The following is a 21992-nucleotide window of genomic DNA, read 5'->3' on the forward strand; positions in this document are numbered from 1 at the left end:
CAAGAAAAACACACTTGTGCCTGCACTGAAGTTCTTCTGTGACAATATTAAGATTCCAGCAAAGAGAAAACATGATTTTTCCTAGGGAACGAAATTTTGCCAACTTCATAACAAAAATTGGATGCATCGTGATTGAAGAAACTTGCTCTAGCAGGTGAGCACTGAACTAAAGACAGGAAGTACAAATACTTACTTTGGCTCTAACAGCCATCTTTTGGACACTGTCATACACATAAATTCAAATGATTACTCAATTTCTGATTGCAAACCACATTCTACACAATTCTAATCCCTGCAACTATATCAGCCTGGAAGAATTCTTCACAAAAAAACCTGGCACATTGGGTTAATTGGCAATGAATACACCTAAAGCATATAACATCTGCTTTTACAATGTCTGTTTCTCTATTTTTCCTGTGCTTTCTCCACAAATAAATTTCCCAGTCAGATATGAATTGAAAAATATGAATGGGGAAAAAATATCTCTAAAGGCCTGTTAAGCATTAAGCTAAGTCCTCTTGCTGGAAAGTCTCTGGGTTGCAGGTCAGCGGAGGTTCAGAGAGTAGTCTGAGGAGCACTGTAGGCCTGCCCTGATATTATATTCTTTCACTATGGTCAAGAGCCAGAACCCTGGACCTTGTGCACAGCCATTTTTGTTTGCTGGACCTAAGAAAGCTAGGATTTCCTTCAAATTTGACTTTTCATGGACCCCAAAATTCTGGCATCAATCCATTCCACATCCATACTGTTGCTCAAGTTGCAATCACACATTGATAGCATTAGGCAGCAGCTACGACCTCATGTTGAGATGCAACAATTATGCTGTAATAAGGCATTCATAGTTGCTTTCTTCAGAATGTCAAAAGACAAAGACGAAGACAAACCGGATAAAGAATCTATTGCAAAAAATGCTTCGAATTCTTACATACAGTCTATTAGCACACACTTTTTCACCATTAGTATCAATGAAAGAAACAGTCAATGTCTAAGTCTCTTCAGTTGTTATCGGTAGCAGTTACTTATGTTCAAAATGAGGGGCCCATCTCAAAACATTGCTGCAGCAAACATACATTTCCACGGATTTCAAAAGCTGCTGGGTCAAATCCCTGTGACGTAGTTAAATCAGTTAACAGAGGCAGTTACTAGTCCCCACAGCTGCTGTTGCCAGGTAGTGCTCTAAGTAGATGTTTTGCCGCTTGGATTATCAGAGTACCACATCATACCCTGTCTCTGAACAATATTGAGCAAGCTGGAGGGGTGCTCTCACACTGGGTGGTAACACTCCTCTGGAAACCCTAAATGAGCTTTTATTAACATTCAGGCTCAGGAACGGACTTCACAAAGAACCCAGCATAAGGAAAGCTTCTCAGTTGTAACCAATGACAAGATTTTGTATGAGTATTTTTCTCCTGAGGGTGGTGTTACAGACCCTAGATCTATGCAATTACATGCAAATCATTTTTAATGGGCTGCTGTCCTTCCATCATTAGGGAGAAATGTTCAAGAACAAGACTCAAGTATAGTCAAGAGCTTGATAAACAAAATGCAAATAAAAATCCAAATGCATTTGATTTTTGAAAATTTTATGGTATTTCAAGTTTCTGATTTAAGATTATTTGATGTAGCAATATGAGAATTACAAATGTAGCCAGTGACCTGACAGCTGTAGGTAAGATGAAGATGCCAGATAGACACATTAAGATAATTCTTGAATTAAATTTTGATGAGTGTGCTGTTTAGATAATTCAATGGACAGATTACTACTTCTGCATTTAGAGCCACATTTAATGTTGCATCATGGTTGCACTTGGCAGGCACAAGCTTGCATTTAAAAACTTGTCAAGAGCATTCATGAGGGTACATGGACAAATGTTCTCCAGGCAAAATAGCTATTAATCTATTTTGAAATACTGGCTATTGGCTGCTACCACAGCAGACAAGATAGGTTAAAAAGTTGTTGCTGGCTTAGTGAAGGATTAGAATAAAAAATCAAGACATTGAAATGGAGGCCCCTTAATTTTTTAGATTTATAGCAGAAGATAACAAAGGAGTGGGATGTAAGAATCTCTCATTGGCCATGTTGTGCAACAACAGTACAGCAAGAAATGTAAGTAGATTGATTCCACATCCCTGTCCCCATCCCCCGTCCCCTCCCCCCCGCCAAGATGTAATCACCACTACTCTAAAACCACATAGCGTGTTGTGGTCATGGAAAAGAAAACCGTTTATAATGGAAATGACTGTCCCATGGGAGGTCAGAGGTCAGCTAGAAGATGAAATCCACAGCAAAATGAATACATAAAAAGAAGTCAAAAAGACCAACAGGGCCAAAGGATTTAAGATATGATGACTCCCAAAAAGAAACAATGGTTCTTTTTGTTTTTAATCCCCTCTGCAAGTGTAACATTACAATTTTCAAAAATCCTAGGGTTGTGAAAGGGAAGTCTAAAGGAAAAGTCTGCCATGTGGAAAGAGGAGAGCAACCTTAATTAAAAAGTATTAGAATGGAGCTTTTGGCCTATATTTCATAACTAGACAGCACGGTGTTTCATGTTATGAGGCCAAATTAATTTGGAAGACTGGAGTATCACACTGTGGGAATCATATGCACAGTTTCTGCTGCTAGGTCATCACTGGTTGATGCAACATCATCTTACAAGCATTTGTTTAAATCATAAACCTGACACATCATACATTTATAAAAATCTCAGTAGAAGATGCAAGTATCTTAAGGTCAAATAAGAATATTCTACTCACAATGAAAAGTTATGTATATCCAAAAACTGAAGCAGAAAATAGTTGGTAGGAGAATCAAAGGTCAATTTAATACATTGTGGTACACCATGTGTAGGAAAACACTGTGTGTAAATCCATATTTTGGATTGGAATGCAACCTCAACCCCTATCTTTTTTGATATAGAATGCTTAGCAGTACTGTTAAATGTAAGTCACCTCCACATGTTAAGAGATTCTGTAGAAGTACAAGGTGCTCGGGGCATGAACATCTTGGAGTCCCATCCCCTTTGGCGATGCAGATGTGTGAACACCCACCATTGTCACGGGAGCATGGATGCGCAGCTGAAGAAACACACAGAAAAGAGTATTAGATAGCATAAAAGAAATTGTAACTATTCCTAGCTAGGGCAAATTCACAAAACCACTCACAAACCACTTCTGTTTGAGTAATCAAGACTTCACTACAAATTAATAGGAAGATGCAGGATTTTTCAGTTCAGTGCTCAAAAGCTGATTTACTACTTCAGAAGGACTACATTTCTCACAGTCACAGTGATATGGAGACCTTTAAAGGACTTCTGAAAAGAATTTGAGAGCTCAGGTGAAGAGGAATGAGAAAACAGATTTGAGAAGGTTGCATTTACAGCATACTTGGACATCCCACCTGCATTTCTAGGGTAGTCAGGCACTGTAGAATGCCAACCTCCAAACCCCTCAGGAATTCTCCTTTAATCTTAAAGAGCTCTTAATATCTAGCCCCTCCACTTCCCTGTTACTCACAAAACTGCAATATAAGCACACACAGTTGATTTTTTTTTTTTTTTTAAAGACAGGAAGCTACATGGTTGTGTTCTTAAACCAGTTACCCAGAAGCACTGAGTACCTGAGAGCTCCTAATAGAATCACTCTAAATGAACATTATTAGGTGGTAATGAACATTAGCATTAGGTGGATAAGAAACAGGCATAGAGAAGTGAAGTCACTGTCTGAGGACCCCAGCCCAATAGAGTGAGACCCAGTCTCGTGCCTGCTTATTTGAGCTGACAGCTGAGCATCTGCTGGAGCGATCTGTAGGGCTACAGCCTGTGTTATTTGTGATGCTGCTGAACAATGCATTCTTTACTACCAGTAAGGACCAAGAATTTCCACAGGGAAAAAACAATATAGATATCATAATTTCTGGCCAAAGTTGTTTTCCATCTGTTCAGGCTTCTCAGCAACCTGCTTACACCTTTATCAAATTCATTAATTTAATACAGTGCTGGCGACATTACTGTTTGAGGCATGGATTGCTAGAAAAAAAAGTGCGTACATATATACGTGGGCACGCACACATGTGCATATGTGTTTTTACTCCCCTGTTGTAACAGAAGTAACCTATGTAGGACAGCTTCCAGCTGCAAAAGGTGATTCCTTTCAGTGTGACTTAGAAGAAACAGTACTCTTGCCATAAAAAATAAACATTTTTTAAAAACACATGGGATATAAAGTAATCTTTTAACAGTGCTGAGAATAAAGGAAAAAATTCTTCTTGCATCATTATTACCTTTGAAATACACCAAGAATGTGAGAAATGGCACAGAAGAAAAACTGAGTAAAAGGAAAAAGAATATCTGGATAAGGATTAGCACATAGAATCAACTGTAGCTTAAATACTTACACTACCTTATTTGTAACAGCTTACCCACATAGGCAAATGTCCTCGTGTGAGTGACACAGGACTAATTTCTCTTCTAATGCTTGGGAAAACTGCACTTTTCGAAGACTCCAGAGCCTGAATTCATGAAAATATTTACTTGATAGCCAGCTATGGTATAAGGGATTCAAGGTCTCAGTGTTTTCAAGCCTTGCCAGGTGCAGGGATGAGGAGAAGTGAGACCTGGGCACTTGACCCAAGCTGGCCAACAGGATTATTTCATGCCATGAACATCACATGCAATATAAATTAGCAAGTTTGCCGAGGAGTTCTCTCTCTTATATGATGGCTGTGATCCTGAGAACTTCTTGCCCCAGTGCCGGACCCCTGAGCCCTTCCCTTCCTCCTGAAGCCATAGCGCTCGCAGTGTCTGACATTTGCTGTCCACTGCTGGGAGTGCACAGCTTCCTACTGATATAATTGGCTGAGTATAATTTTTGTATATTTTATATTAGCATTGGGATCAATACTGGTTCTTTAGTATTATTGTTAATTATTTAGTCTTATCCTATTAAATCTATTTATATTTCAACCCTCCTGTTTTCTTGTTTTCCCTGATTCCCCTTCCCGGGTAGGGAGGGGTCATCGGGTAATAGAATAATTGTCTAAATGACAATAAATTGTTATGGTTTTCTCAAACTGTAACAGCAAGTTTGAAAATACTTTCAGCTATCACAGAAACCAATGTATGTGGTGGCACAGAGGGTTGTGAAGTGGAATAATTTCTTCTGAAAATTAAAGCATTATATGCAAATATACCCTCCCTATATAAGACAACCCATCACAGGCAACGAAGTTAACAGAGGCCACTGTCATTAGCCCTCTGTTTCCCACATCTTGATTCTGCTTTTATATTCTCTTTTATATTCCTATTAAGAAGGAGCAGCTGTAGGTTGTAATTTTGAGAAGTGCAGTCTCCCTCAGACCACAGGAACTTGGATCACCAGTCCAGAAAAAGAAGGTCCTGCATGCATGACCCCTTTCAGAAGAGAGCATCTATAATGGCTTCACCTCCAATGGAAGAGAAATTCCGTATCCACAAGAATTCATTGTAGGAGCTTCCTGCCCATTGTCCCTCCCTCACTGGAGGCTTTTACATCATCAATTGTGCTGAGTCAAACCAGTCGCGCTTTACACAGAGGTTACAAACCCCTGGAGAAAAGGCAAGTACAATACAATTCTTTCTTTTTAAAGGTTTTTCCAAGTCTTATTACTTGGTTGTATTAAAGAAATTAACAGCCATAATTATAAGTAGCTTTTAGAGTGAACTCAGTGTTATATGAGCTTGTACAAAGCAGGTAACTAAGTGTCATAAAATCCCATATTCTACTTGTGCAGAAATACTCCTCGGGAGAAGAACAAGGAATTTGTTTCTCCTCCTCTTCTAGGATCCTGACTGGCCACCTTGAAACCTCTTCATGGCTTACCTGAAGAGCACTGGGCAATGTTATTACAATATTCAGCTGGATGAGGACTTTGAGAGACAGTGACCGAGAGTGAGAGACATCAGATACTGAAAGAAACTCACAGAATTCCTCCATATCAAGCTCTTCCACAGCATGAATGCCTGTCAGGTGAGCAATTCGGCCTTGAATTCTAGTCCTTTTGTATCCGTTTACTTTCTCCACTCTCTCAATCATCTGCTGCTGACGATCAATCCAATACAAGTGATTGCCCAGCACAGTGAGTCCCATTGGCTGAAGGATGTTGGAGTCCTCCAGGGTCACACGGTTAGCACCTGAGATCAACAAAAACAAAGACTAGTTTTACACCAGTCGATTTTTAAGTAGTTTCTTAAAAAAAATCCAACTCAAACCAAACCAAAGCAAACCAAAACCTGAAAATAGTTATCTAAAAGGTCCTTGGCTTCATCTATCTATGCAGACCAAGGCTCTGCTTGTTAAGCTTCATCTCAGATAAATGCAACCAGTTGTCATATCATGAGGGCAAACGGATACAATATGGAACACAGCTGATTCTTTCATACACTGGCTGGTCAGCCAGCCATGATCAGCCTCATGTTGACATGTTTTGTTATATGTGCACAGTCCCTAAAAGGCTGTGTCACCAATACAGACTCAGCTCTTGGGCCAAAATGTTTACAATACATTCACACACCAAGCAGTACACTTTGTTGGAATCTACAAGCAAGAGTGAAATACAACCGATTAGTTTCACTGCCATTACTCAAATAAAACACGTTCATCATGCAAAGCAAGAAGCAAGTACACAAACCCTGTCATATGCTGTATCACAACCAGAAAGATCACAGAATCACAGAATCTTCATGGTTGGAAGGGACCTTTGAGATCATTCAGTCCAACCACAAAAAAAACCCAAAAAACCAAAAAAAAAAACCCCAAAACCAAAAAACATCACCACGCACCACACTCACCCACAAACAGACACAAACCAACAATCTCGGGCACTGGAGCATGCCCTGAAGTGCCATGTCTACACATTTCTTAAATACCTCCAGGGATGGCGACTCCACCACCTCCTGGGCAGGCTGTTCCAGTGCCTGACCACTCTCTCAGTAAAGTAATTCTTCCTAATATCTAATCTAATCCTCCCCTGCCACAACTTTAGACCATTTCCTCTGGTCCTGTCATTATTCACTTGGGAGAGGAGGCCAACACCCACCTCTCTACAACCTCCTTCCAGGTAGTTGTAGAGGGCAATGAGGTCCCCCCTCAGCCTCTTCTTCTCCAAAGTAAACATGCCCAGATATGGTCACAAAAGAGCAGCTCGTATTCTAACAGCCACACTTCTTCCTTCTCCTTGGCTTTTTAGTTCAGTAACCAACCAGAAAACTCAAACTCCAAGTTTGCCCAATATTGGGCAACTCAATATGCTCTTAAACAGGAACACTGTCAAATGCTCCGTTTTTCTGCTCTACAGAAATGTGTAAAAATCTGCTCTCAGTCAATGTGTAAAAATCAGTTTAAGTTAGAATGCATTTATGACTGCTTTAACTTTAATTGATTGCAGTCTTCTACTGTGTGCTGCCCTACACTTAGTGGCATTTAATTGTTGCTTTTGTTATGCTTGCCTAGGGTGAACAAGAGATTCCTAATTATTCTATTCATTCACAGAAACCATTTTGAGGCTGTGTATGCCTAGGCATACTGGATATATTTGATTTTAAAAATTAGGAATCAAAGCAAAATCATAACTAGATTATGGTTTTGGTTAAGAGCATAACTTCTTCTCTTTTATTTCATTTTGGAATAAAGACCTTATGTCTGCTTGCATTTAAAAAATAGACTTTTTTTGTATCTACACAAAATGAGATTAGAGAATCAGGATAATAATAAAAATGCTATGACCACTGGATTCAACTAATTTGATGCCTAAATTATGTAGAGCTCAGCCAAGCATAAGAATGTAACATTTATTTCAGTTACAGATTCTATTAGTTTTGCGCATAAAATTGTCACCTGCAATGACTCTTACTTGATTGTTATTGACAAACAGTGTGCATTCAAATCAAATTTAGTTGTAGAGTGATCCGAAATTCTTGGACTTGCAATTGGGGTTTTAGTTCTTTAGCTCTGAATTTCTTTTGTTTCCAAACCCATGAGGAAGACATTTTTGTTTCATTCCATTTTCAGAAGAAACATGCATGAAGTGTATGTGACCGTACAGTCCTGGCTGCAAGCTGATGTGTCTATTATTGTACACACCTCCAATGTACCACTGGATTTTACTCTCTAAAGAGTAAAAGAACAGAACAGATGCACCTGCACTGATTTCACTAAATGGGCACTAAACCTGACCCTTAGTACAGTTCTCTAGCAGTGCAGCTCCTGAGATGTTCTTTGTCTTCTCCTAAACAGGTCTTAAAATTTAGAAATACTGGGAAACATTTTGACAGAAGAAGGTTCCCAGTGAACAAAGCACAGGCCACTTTGTTCACTTGCCCTCCAACCTGCTGAGCACCCTTAGCTCCTATGAACTTCTGTGTCACTGGATTTTCAAAGACGACTGTCCTTTTGCCAGACTAAGCCTCACGTTTTGACCCGAAAGCACAATTTTCAGCTGCATTCAAGATACCGCAAGAATAGGAAAGCCTCGTTTCAATTTGATATAAAGAAAACTCCTTCTGCCTTCTTGATTTTTTAAGTGCTAAATTGCTCATCCATTTAGAAATAAAAGGCAAGCTGGTTTCCTGAGGGATATCCTGAAGGCATCCTGAAATCACAAATACAGGAGGTGTCAGGCGACGCTTACAAGCTTGCAGTCCTGCTAGAATCCCAGACTGAACAGCCTCCCAAATCCAGGCCTAAAACAGGATACAGTTTTTGGGGGTGTACATCAAGCATCATCTTTTTTCTCCCTCATCTGCAAAAAGCTGAACACTGGTGATTTGGGAAGCTGCTGGAGATAGCACTTCATCAGGTGATTAATCTATACTATAATTATATTGGATTCAATCTTAAGTAAATGACTGTCCAAATTATTAATGAGTAATTTTAAAAGGAGGGACAAAGTGCACCTATAACACTGGTTGACACCATTAAATTGTTGTTTAGAAGAATGATCAAAATGAAAAACTCTATCTGAATAAATAAAAGGATATTTTTGACAGATATTGTTAGAAAAAAAGAAGAGAAAACACATTACAAATGAAGAAGTGTTGAATTTCCATAGTAATTAAATACTTTGATTCCCAGCATGAAACAGATGTGTAGTCTTTTCAAGAAGGAAACCAATAGTTAAATGTAAAGAACATTAAGCTGGAAGAACACAATTTCTCTATTTAAAGTCTAATTGAAAACAAAGCACATTTTCACTGCAGCAGTTTTATAGCTTTTCCAGTCACTTCAACAATACTATAAAACACTACTTTTTAGTTGACTGGTGTGGCAGACGAGTTATTTGCAAAGAGTTTATGAATGTCTAAAAAGCATCAACAATTTCAACTGAAAAATTCAAGAATCTCATAAAGAAAACTGTTAAGACAGGTTTATAGCTCTTTCATCCCTCTCTGAAAGTTAAGCACTGGACATCTGAGGTTATTCCATGATTTAGCAGGATGCTGTAATCGGGGTGTAGTGCAAGCTTCAGAAACCTCCATAACCGTGTCATCTCTCCAGGCCTACAAGGGAATAAGATTGTCTAGACTAGTTTAATTGCCATGAAGGATGCTCTACACAATTTCGGTCCAATTTATTCAGCAGCCTCAGTTTACGCTAAAATCCTTTTGCTAACATGTGCCCGTTTTAAAGTGTTTTGCTCAGAAAATACTTTTTAGAGGAAATAATTCAAGGAATATAACTTTGGCTGTCAATTTTTTTCTACAGTTGTGATGCAAGACTGCAAATGTTTGAAAATAAAAATATGTAGTTGACTCATTTAAAAAATCAACAGTTCAGTGAAACAAATTACAGTGAGCTCAGCTAGATCAAATATAATCATGGTTTTCTAGGTACACGATACATATCTTGTAGCTAATAAACATTGTTTTCTTTTAATCCTGTACCTTTCCCCTGCTTTTATATTAGCTATAGGGTTTGATTCTTTGGCTGTGAATCATATAAATGTTCACTAAAAGCTTTGGCTCAATATTAACCAGAGAAAGTTTAGTTTTCCCTGTAAAAAGATCCAGAGAATTGGATTAAAACATATATCCAGTACGCAAACATAACCTTACATGGAGTTTTAATGTCATGAGAGAGAAGAATGCATACTAAGGAAACTACAGTCACAGGATACAACTACCAGCACGTGATGGCCTAGCTGCTGATTTGTTCATATATCAGTTTACTTAAGTCCTATTGTCAGGTCTTATTCATTCAAGTCTTAGATCTAAAGCAATATTAAACAGACTCCTCTGCATTTTATGTTGTACTACGCAAGGACACAGTCCATCTTCCAAGCAAGACAAGCAAGAAGCACTTGCCCCCTGCCCACCCCCATCTGCTAGCTGTGACTCAACCTTGCATGTGCGCTAAATCAAAAGGGAGAAAAGGATGCTTACGTACATACAAGTAGAAGATGCATGCATAGCTAGGTCCACTGTATGCTACAGCTTCGTTAAGTAATATGGCTTCCTATGATTCTGTGATAGGGGTCACCTTTTTATCAATAGCAGCACTAGTTACTGATCCAGTCCTCCGTTCCCAATTCATTAAATTCCCCATGGTACATTCCTGCTCTCCCAGACTGTATGATTTCCCCATAATCTTCTTTAGTGCCTCATCTCTCTCTCTTGCGTTTGTGAATACCACTTCAGCCACAACAGCTGCATGATGTGCTGCTTTTCTGTCTTGTCCTTTTACTTTTGGATATCCTCCTACAGCACTTCTCCTTTCATCACTAGGCAAAACCCTCTCAGTATCTCTGACGCATTCTGTGTTGTGTGTCCCACTCTGTCAACCTCTTCTTCTCAAACATGGGTTGTTTCATAGCTCAAGTCTTGTCTCCTTCCTGTCTTCTCTTCTCCTACAAATTTTTGTAGGTTCTCTGATGCCTATCCTGGACTGGATATTTTGTGGCTACACAGGCACTTTGACAATACCTCCTATCCAGCTTGATAACTAATGAAAGATACAAGCTGCTTTACCTTCCCAGCTCCAGTTTCATGTTTTTATCCCCCGTCTGGAAGAAGAGACTCTGAAGAGACCTTGAGTCAGTTTTAGGTGCTCAAAATTGAACTGTCCTTGAAAAAAAGTGAACAATTTTCTCCTGTTTTAGTTCATTGCCTCACTACAATAGAAGGGAAGGATGTGACTATGTGTCAAGAAGAGCCACAAAAAATTGGAGAATCGGCATTTTATGGCAGACGCCAATCACTAAAACAGTCCAGCTTCTACTCCCTCATACTAGTTCACTTCTCTCTGCTCTTCCTTTAGGAGTTTCACTTCTTGATAACCATGATGATGAGAGAAAAAATCATGAGTGAGAAAGTAGGGCCAATGTACCCTCTGTGCTATACTGCTCACCAGATGAGCGAGCCCATTTCTCCACGTCTTCAGCACTATCAAGTGCTTTTAAAAGTCAATGATGAACAGTGCTCTCTAAGATCTATTGCTATGGACATTGAGTAATGCTTTATTTTACTAATATGCGAAAACTGCAATGAGTTGACATCTCGGCACTGTTTTGCAACAATGGTATTCCAGATGAGCTGCCTTATCATCCATCATGGAAGAAAGCCATTCCCCTTCCTTCTGTTTGTTTTCCAAGCTACCTTGATTTACTAAGCTATAAACTCCAGAGAAAGAAAAATTGAAGAGTTATGCAAACTTTTCAAACTGTAAGTGAAAAGAAAGGGCACAGGAGAGGTGATTTAGGGGTTCCATAACTGGCAACACCTATTTAAATCTGATCTTGCAAGAGTTGCTTTCAGAACATATAAAAAGTCAAATGGCTCTCTTGGAGGGTGGCAATCATTACAGACATGTTTATTCCAATCACATCAAAGACAGGAGCCCACCAGGAACTGTTATCTGTGACTGCCTACACAGAACTGGCAACAGTGGGGATACAAATTACTGGGGTCAGCATCAAAGAGGGAATGATGCCCTATACATACACACACTCCTCTCCAAATGTTTAACTGCATACCACATACCTGACAAGTCACAGCTTTCAATGCGCTTCAGATCTGCATCCACCCAGAAAAGCTTTCCAAGTTTGTTGTCAATCACCAGTGCTACTGGTCGGATCAACCCAGTTGTAAAAAGCACTTCTCTCTCTGTGCCATCAAGGGCTGCACGCTCAATCTTGGGAGCTCGCTCTTGCATGTTGGTGAAGTACATGTACCTGGGAATAAAGACACCAGCCGCTTAACTGAGAGCTTCAGAAGGGAGGCAACTCACCTTTGCACACAGGTTCTACACTGTAAGTGGGAATGGTTTACACAGGGATGACTGTGGTGACTGTTGCTCCCAGCTGCAAAGATCCAGATCTGTCAGCTGCGGAACCCCAAACATTTGCTAACTGGTATACTGAGACAGCCTGAAATTATTAGCATTCTTCCTTAATACACCAGGCCATAAAATGCCTCAGCACTCAGCACTGCTGCACTGGAGGCACTGTACCTGCAGTGGAGGTAGGGGTTATAAGAGACTAGCAGACTTTCTGCAACTGTCCCTGGGTAAAGCTGTCCCCATCTGTCATTCAAAGCCCATAACCTCTTTCTGACAAAAAACATTAACCGTCACCTCCTCTCCTCCTGAGTCTTCTCAGCAAGTGGAAGTTCCTACCAAACTTGAGAGGAGCAAAGATCACAGAAGGAAGAACAACTGAGGATGGCATGTTCCTGATGTCTAAGTTCCATGAATTCTTTACACCTGCCTAAGCCAGTTCAGTTGCAAACAGAAGCAGTCTCTGCCCTCCCCCTGCATAGTAAAAAAGGGCTTGTGCACCCACATGATGAACTGAGAACTCCCCCAGGGAAAAGTCCACCATTTTTTCAGCAGTAGATAACATGGGTGAACTCCCTAATACAGCTGGCTACATTGCTGCATAGCCTTTAGTGATGGCACAAGGAAGAGAGGCAGCAGTCAGAATGTGTAGCCAAGGCAGAGGCTTTTTGGAGGAGGGAAGGATTTTTGGAATTAAGGCAGAAGAAGTTCAGTACACAGATCACTCATTCAGCTCTCCCTGATAGTCACAGTGTTCAGCACAGTCTATCCTCCATCTTTTCCCCCTTTAATTTAATAAGAGATTTATCGTTAAATAATTTGAAAACCTGACCAGAAAATTTGAGAGTTTTAGAGATCAACAAACCCAAACTCCCATTTTAATGGAGAAAGCAGGTAAGCTTTTATAAATACAAACTACGTCCAAGTGACTTAGTCCCAATAAGATTAGAATCTTTCCTCTAATCCCCCTCTCCCCACACCAGCTTTTGAACTGCGCAGAGTACACTGAGTATTGTATAAAACACCAATCTTATAAATGCTCCAGATAGAGTCTCTGGGTACTACTGTATCCACACAGTTACTAAATATTGACATTCGACACCTGTCAGGCACATGGTAAGCCATTTAGTAGTAAATTGGGATTTAAGAATTTAACATTAAAAAGAACAGTTAAGGACACCTTTGACCTCTAAGAATGAAGCTCCTAACCACATGAAGTGGAGATGGGGTCTGTTGAATATAACCAAAACTGTTTTGCAGCAAAACAACATATTTTCTTCCTGTGGGAAATCACACTAGTGCATCCCACCTGTTTCAATTCATTTCAGAAGTTTTGAGATACACATCAAGACAGAACTTACTTTAAAATGTAGAGAACATAAGGGGTTTGTTTGCATGTTTAACTTTGTACTATTACATTAGCAGGAATAGTTGTGTCATGTGAGAGATCCCTTTTTTTTTTCCTGGAAAAATGTTTTATGAAGACCAAACATTAATGAGCCAGATCCCCAGCTGATGTGAGCACAGTGTAAACTCTCCTGTTTTTCCTACTAGGTGGCGGGGGCTGTGCACTCACGCAGCAAACAGGGTAAGGTGGTTCTGCTTTGCCTTCCCCACCTGGGTTAGTTCCTCACTATAACCAACCACATGGCTGTGTGAACATCTAAGTCAGCACACTAGAGGAGGCAGCAAAGGAGAGAACAGGAAGAGAAAGCTGGATACCTTTAAAAGCCGGAATCGGACAAGCAGTCACCTACATCCTGAACATTACACATGCAAAAATTCTCCTTTTTAAAAAACACAGGATTCACACACACAGCTGACATACATCCCAAGAGCGCTCTGTACAAGGTACAGAAAGTGATCTCACCCTCGCTCTGCGTTCACTACAATGGCTCTGGGTCTGTCGTGATCCCCTCGCAGCACCATCCCAATTGACTCGCCGTTCAGCCTGTGGACGTTAACGGAATTTGTAGCCTCACAGGTCCAGTACAAGGTGTGGCTGTATATATCGATGCTGAGGTCATGTGGCTGCTTCTCTGGGTTCTGGCTTTGGTTTGGAGTACTCATGACAGTGAAAGGCTGCAAGAAATCATAAGGAGAACAAATTCCAGTAATTATTCTTATTATTGATTGAAGAAGACCTACCTGATGGTCCAGAAACACCTAAAACCACCCACACGGAAACAACAAGTGCAAGAAATGCAATAAAGCTTAACAAAAAAAGATTTGAATCAAACTGGATCAGAGGAAAAAAGTGGACAAAATTTGTAAGATTATGCAAAGCCCTCAAAAAAGCAGTTGTGGGGCCTCCTATAAGTAGAATTAACTGGTGAGATGGAAGAAAACTACAGTGAAAGTTTATGCATGGAACAATCTTGAATGAAACAATGCAAGAAACAAGGCAGCCTTCTGGCCAGACCTGCACTTTTGTACTGAACAAATATGTTCACTGTCAGATGAACAAATCTCTCTCTTTCCAAAGTCTCCTTACTTTATTATTTGTAGTGTAGTAGATATTGATTTTCTTTAAGTCCTAACTTCTCTTAAAAACTAAAATCTTTTATTGAAACTTGGTTCTGTTTGCTTATATGTCAAACAGCTACAGCTCTGCCTCACACCCATACTAACAACATTACCTTGCTTTCCCCCTCATGTCTTTATGGTGGAACTTACAAAACTTGACATTATTGCCAAGTTCCTGGAATCATTACCCTCAACCCCTCCCTATCTAACTAACATATTATTTACTACGCTTTTTAACTTTATGTCAAATACTAATATAGACTTCAATACTTTATTTCTGTGAAGAGCACTAGAGCATATAAAAAAATCTCTAAAGGAAAATAATCTTTCTGTTGTTTGTTTAATGTTCCACAGGCTCCACCAGCGTACAGCCAATCTCAGTGCCACTGGGACAGTAGTACTGCTGGCAAGACCCTCAACATCAAAGTAGCCTTCAAAAGTGACATGCTTCTGGTGACATGATAACAGTGAGGGGAAAGCAGTGGCTTCCTTAAGTGTCCTAATGCAGCACTCCCAATCCAAACACAAAAACAGTACCAGAAAAAGTTCATGTGGCTTAAGAAAGCTGAAGACACCATTCCGTCCTTAGCTTAAGTCAAATAAATTACCCAACACAGCATTACTTGTGAAAGTTATATTTTCAGAATTTTGGTTTTAAGCCTCCAAGTTCTGCATGCTACACAGGCTTCTTTCTTTTTATATAAAGCTTTACACCTATTTTTTTCTTGACAGTGTGCCAGATACAAAAATAAATCATTATTTTCCTGAAATCAAAGGTAACATTACCCAGGTATGAAATTCATATGCATCATCTGCAAACAGCACAATTTAACAAAATTAAGTAAATATAGTTAGTGAAAATTGGAAAGTCAAAATTTACAGGGGATCTGCATCTTCAAAGCTGTGTGCCCAAGGTAGAGAAAAACACAGAGCAAATGAATCTCAATTGCAATTTGCACCTAGCAAGTACCAAAGAGAAGCAAGACTACAACAATTAGCACCTACTAGAATCCCAAAAAGCAAGAGCTTCTTCAAAATTCATCTACAACCCAGCTAGCTGCTTATCCCAACATACCTCCTCCCACTCTTAAAAGAAAAGGCCAAAAAATAAAATTGTCATCTCCCTTTAAAGGAAAATATAAACCCTCTGACGCATGAAGACACCAGTCCGTTTCCATTGATATCATGTCATATTGTTTAGACAGGACTGCCCAAGAACTGGGAAAATATAACTTGCCCATTCTCCATTTTGTTTCTTACTCTTATTCAAACCATAGCTTGTAAAGAATCTTTTATCTTGATCTGGGAGTTAAACTGTGTTAACACATAACACTGCCTGGAAGAACAGTACACTTCTTTCCACTGTTGTGTGAATAACTAGTGCAAAAGAATAATGTCCCCAACTCAGGAAAGCAATTAAGCATGTGGATAAGCCTATGCCTATCTGGCACAGCAATCAACTCTACATTCACTCAGGGTTTAACTACAGCTTGGATAGCTGAGAGTTTTCATTCTGAGAGAGCTTTACAATGATGACAACGTTATCAGACAAGTAGCATGCACGGTATTGATTTCAGAATACAATTTATCTGTCGGGAGTATAAATGGTGGGTCTGGCTTACTTCAGTGCCCATCCTTAACTAAAGATTGCAATTCAAGGCTTATAATTTCAGATACATATGATGTACTATATTCTATTACACTTCTTTATGTACAAATTAAAATCACAATCCTAAAAGCCTTCTCTAATTTTCACATATAAATAGAATATACATGAATAAGTGCTGGTAAGTGTAAAGTTTAAACCAATGAATCCTTGGTGCAGGGGATGGAAAGGGAAAGTCAAGCATAAAGTGCAAAGCACAGAAAGACCAACACACAACTACATACACCATGTAAACTTGCCTGAGTGCCATCATCTTTGGCTCTTTTTATAATATTCTGTCGTCCATCCACCCAGTAGATCAATTTATCTAAGGGGTCATAATCAATAGCCTTGACATTCCTTAGACCATGCACAGGCAGTATGATATCTGGACTTTGCTGATCATCTGGTATCATCCGGCTGATTGCAGATTTCTGGCTAAATAACAGGAAGCTGGCAGGGGCTGAAACAAGCCAAAACACAATGCATAAGAAAACTTAGCTCACACAGTCAAAAATACACCCACACAGAAGACAAAGAATATTTAGGACAAAATCCCAGAGAGACAATTACAGAGACAATGAAAACTAAGGTAATTCATAATTGGAGGTTTTTAAGTTGAGAAAGTTTCTTTGTGTACTTCTGGAGGTAAATGTACACACCCTCACTCAGAAAGTATTTCCTTCTCATATTATAAAATAACTATGTCCCCATGTGGAATTTAAGTTACATCAGTGACTGCGGGCAATACACAGTCACAGGTTTTCCTATATTATCATAGAATCATTTAGGTTGGCAAAGACCTTTAAGATCATCAAGTCCAACTGTTAACCTAGCACTGCCAAGTCCACCACTAAACCATGTCCTTAAGTGCCACATCTACATGTCTTTTAAATACCTCCAGGGATGGGGACTCAACCAGTTCCCTGGGCAGCCTGTTCCAATGCTTGACAATCCTTGCAGTAAAGAAATTTTCCTAATCCAATCTAAACCTCCCCTGGTGCAACTTGAGGCTGTTTCCTCTCATCCTATTGCTTGATTCTTAAGAGAAGAGACCAACCCCCTCCTTGCTACAACCTCCTTTCAGGTAGAGAGCGATAAGGTCTCCCCTCAGCCTTTCATAAGACTTATGCTCTAGACCCTTCACCAGCTTTGTTGCTCTTCTTTGGACACGCTCTACCACCTCAATGTCTTTCTTGTAGTGAGGAGCCCCAAACTGAACACAGTATTCAAGGTGTGCCCTCACCAGTGCTGAGCACTGGGGGACAATCACTTCCCTAGTCCTGCTGGCCACACTGTTCCTGATACAAGTCAGGATGCTCTTGGCCTTCTTGGCTCTTGGGCACACTGCTGGCTCACATTCACCAGGCTGTTGACCAATACCCCCAGGTCCTTTTCCACCAGGAATCTTTCCAGCCACTCTTCCCCAAGCCTATAGTGTCCCATGGGGTTGGTGTGACCCAAGTGGGGGACCTGGCACTTGGCCTTGTTGAACCTCAAACAGTTGGCCTTGGCCCCAAGTGGGGGACCCGGCACTTGGCCTTGTTGAACCTCAAACAGTTGGCCTTGGCCCATTGATCCAGCCTCTCCAGATCCCTCTATTAGAGCATTTCTACCCTCCAGCAGATCAACACTCCCACCCAACTTGGTGTCATCTGCAAAGTTACTGAGGGTGCACTCGATCCCCTCGTCCAGGTCATTGATAAAGATATTAAACTGAACTAGCCCCAATACTGTGCCCTGGGGAACACCACTCATGACCAGCTGCCACCTGGATTTAACTCCATTCACCACCACTCTTTGGGCCTGGCCATCCAGGTAGTTTTTTTACCCAGAGAACAGTATGCCTGTCAAAGCCCTCAGCAGTCAATTTCTCCAAGAAAATGCTGTGGGAAATGGTGTGAAAGGCTTTACTAAAGTCTAGGTAGACAACATCCACAGCCTTTCCCTCATCCACTTAGCAGGTCATCTTGTCAGAGAAGCTTGTCATAGAAGAAGATCAAGTTAGTCAAGCAGGACCTGCCTTTAGTAACTCCATCCTTTCCTACAGTGAAAATTTCCTTATATGCTTCTGCGCCAGGATGCCTGAAGCTTTTTGTTTTGTGGGTTTTTTTTCAAGTCAACAGTCCATTTTCTATTCATCTGCTATTTTTACTAGAAACTTAAATTCTTATTGGACAATCAGTGAACTGGCAGGGTCATAATATCACACACAGCGGGAAAAAAACCATATGAATTTCAAGTGCATGTGCACATTGTGCAGACTACTTAGGAGGCTGTTTTACTGGATGTTATTTTTGCTGACTTTATGAAACACTTCAGAGAAAAAGACATTTTTTGTTTAGAATTTCTAAATCCACCCATCTACACACTTAAGTAAGGGCTGGAAAAGCTTCAGTCACATAGTTGAATCACCTAGAAAGCACTTCTAGTAAAAAAAGACTAGACTTGACAGCAGTATTATATCTAAGATTTGAAATAAAAATCTTCAGCCCCAATTCATGTAACAAAAATGGATAGAAAACTCAATACTCTGTCCTCATATTTAAAGATCACCTTTAAAGCCAGAACCTTTGAAATGGACTTGTGATAGCCCTTCCCTTTCTAAACTGAAAGGGATCACAAATGATAGTCACAAGCACCGAAGAATATAGTAGCACACAAAAAGGCTTACAACTACAGTTCCTGCTGTTGGGATCCAAGGTATAATGAGCAGCACAGCCGCACCTAAATCCATTTGGTATGGCAAGGCACAAGTGCCCACAATGGCCATTATTTTGCACACAATCATTCAAGCCATCCTGACGTGAAGAATGGAAGACCAATATATCCATCACAAAATCCAAATGGCCCTGAATAAGTGTCCTATTCTTCCCACTGGTCTTGTCTGCTCTTTCTATGCTGTGAAGATTCCAGTCTGTCCAGTAGATGTAGTCACTGTACTGGGTTAATCCAAATGGATGAGGTAGATCATCTGCTATGATTTCTCGTTCTTGTCCTGCAAAAATAAAGACAATCAAATGAAGAACAATTCCTAAGTCATCAAATGAAGAGTGTGACTGGCATCAAGAAAAATTTTTTTCTTCCTTTTTTAAAGTAATATCTCACTTCCCAAGTAATACATCCCTTCCCAAGTCAGCATCATGGGATTCATTGTTAAGTAGTATCTGCTCAAGAGGTAACCTAACCACTTGCATTCAAAAACCTTATCCTGACACCCTTTTGCCTATAAAGCAATTTGAAACTGTGCCAGTGTATTGTCATTTAAATAAATACTACTCTAAAAGTCTCATGCTTATCATCCCAAATAGATATCAGAAAACGTATTCAAGAATATTACCAGCTCCAGGAATTGCTTAGGGCAATACAATACCCAATTAATATGCATGAAAGCAACAACATACATAAAACAAACTTCAGATTTACAGAGAAACAGCTATGAGAAATTATGGTGTTTCACTCAAGAAACACAAATCTTTTGCAGTGCAATTTAACATACAGCTACACCAAGAAATTAGGAAACCATTTGTTTGGCAGAAATCCCAATACTCCCACACTCAGTGGCTCAGTTAGCAACACTCACAACAGATTTAACACCTTCTAGAGCATTAGATGGCCTCTGACAGAGATGCACTACTAAAGTCTTACTGTAAATTACCTTCCAAAACATTTTCAAGCACAAACGTCTATGAACCTCTGCCACTTCACATCAAATGAACATGTACCATCATCAGCACCATCTCCTGCCTCAAACAAACATCCAATGCTAGATTCTACAGAGCACCTAATTTTCCTATCCCTGCCCTAGTTTCCATCATGCCCTCTCCCATTTGGCCAAGACTGGAGAAGGAATGAAAAATCTAGAAACTAGAACATGAGGCCATTTCTGTATAAACCACCAGAACTAAATATAGAGGCAACCTTCCCAACTACTTTTAGGCATCTAAAGTATCCAAGTTAGGGGCACAGATATCCTGCACATATCTTAGAACATTTCCGGTGCACAGTGATGAATTCAGGGGATAGGCTCTTTTGAAGGAAGCAGATAAGCTCTCTAGTTGAATTTTGATGGAGGAAAATCTCCCCAAAGAGTGTTTTTTTTTCCTGCTGGGGAATGTTTATAATGCCCAAGATTAAGCTGGGACAGCACTCATTCATCCACTTAAGAGTGCTTTATTCATTGCTGGTGGGGTAGACATTTCTATCAGCAGCACTCATTCAGATCTCTCCTGGCAAGGAGACTGGCACTACATAGCGTAGGCCAAGTCTAATAACATTTCCTTAACTGATGAGCCCAGTTGCTAGACGTCTACCCGAGTCTTTATAATCTGCTAACTAAAAAGACAGCATACAACATTGCTAGCTTCAGCACTCATCCTTCGGCTTTCTCACCACAAATAAATGTTAACAGTAGGTTCAGCTTTAGAACCAGTTTAATTTACCATCATTTAAGATGATTTCAATATTGTGTTTCTTTCCAGTGCCCCATCAGTTTCTAGTCCAAGCTTGCCTCTGGCTACTTTGTTTCTCTAAGTATAATGCAGAAGCTTAGTGAGAGCTTTGATAGATCATGCATTATGGATGGAAACTAACCCAACTCTAGATAGAGAAACAATCTTACTGCAATTTCTAAACAGTATCATCCATTCACTATTTGTCATCCCAAAGCAACAAATACAAGAAATGCAAAATCAGTTATAGCCTTGGAATCCAGAACTGCATTGCTCTCTCTGTTTATAAAGAGCTTGGTAGATTCCCTATACTCTGAAGATATGCATACACAGTAACACCTTAAAAAAAAAGAAAACAGATTAAAAAAAAAAGAAAAAAAAGAGTTGTGGGGAAATCATATACGTCAGCAATCAGAGCATTGCTGCAACAATCCTTATGAGTTTGCTTAAATACCATACGTTCTGCCAGATAAACTTTGATTTTTACATTGGAATCCCAGAGGCATTAATTGCCATCTCACAAAGGTCTCTACTTGGAAATGGAACAGGGATAGAATGGCAGGACAAGAACTTCTGGATTCAATTTCTATTCCTATCATTGATTCACTGTGTGGCATTTGGAAACTTATATAAACTCCATTTTCTCAAAAAGAAATTAATATTTGCTGCAGCTAAAACCTTGAGGACCATTTAATATTTACAAAACATCTGGACCATAAAAATGCTATCAGCTGCAGAAAACAAAACTCACTTCTTTTATCCAGTTAGTTACCATGTCAATATCAATATGAAAGTTTAGTAAATCTTGGCATACTCCTTGTATGTATAAATGAAATTCCAATGGAAGATATGAAAATATGTAAATTTGTTTTACTTTATGCATGATAGAGTTTTAATCACGTTATGATACACTGCAGAAGTAGCTGCACAACCTCTCAGACTGCAGGAAATGAAAGCAGTATTTTTGTTTGGGTTTTGAACTAATACAACTAGTCTGAAGCTGGAAACAGAGATAAAACTTCAACAGAAAGTTAGTGTACAGACTGAAAAGTCAGGGGTGGCTT

General features: G+C 39.7%; 1 protein-coding gene across 2 annotated transcripts in view; it reads right to left on the reverse strand.

Annotated features, from left to right (window-relative positions):
- The window catches only part of LRP5 (LDL receptor related protein 5), a 155905-nt gene that overhangs the window by 13835 nt on the left and 120078 nt on the right, over window positions 1-21992 (reverse strand). For both annotated transcript variants that reach the window (XM_074148524.1, XM_074148525.1), the window contains 6 exons: window positions 19152-19475; window positions 16738-16940; window positions 14177-14388; window positions 12012-12202; window positions 5961-6170; window positions 2953-3078 (listed from right to left, as the gene is read on the reverse strand). In XM_074148524.1, the coding sequence (XP_074004625.1) occupies window positions 2953-3078; window positions 5961-6170; window positions 12012-12202; window positions 14177-14388; window positions 16738-16940; window positions 19152-19475 (1266 nt within the window). The remainder of the gene's footprint in view (window positions 1-2952; window positions 3079-5960; window positions 6171-12011; window positions 12203-14176; window positions 14389-16737; window positions 16941-19151; window positions 19476-21992) is intronic.

The sequence above is a fragment of the Numenius arquata genome, chromosome 6, assembly GCF_964106895.1.
Source record: "Numenius arquata chromosome 6, bNumArq3.hap1.1, whole genome shotgun sequence".
In the NCBI taxonomy this organism is placed as follows: Eukaryota; Metazoa; Chordata; class Aves; order Charadriiformes; family Scolopacidae; genus Numenius; species Numenius arquata.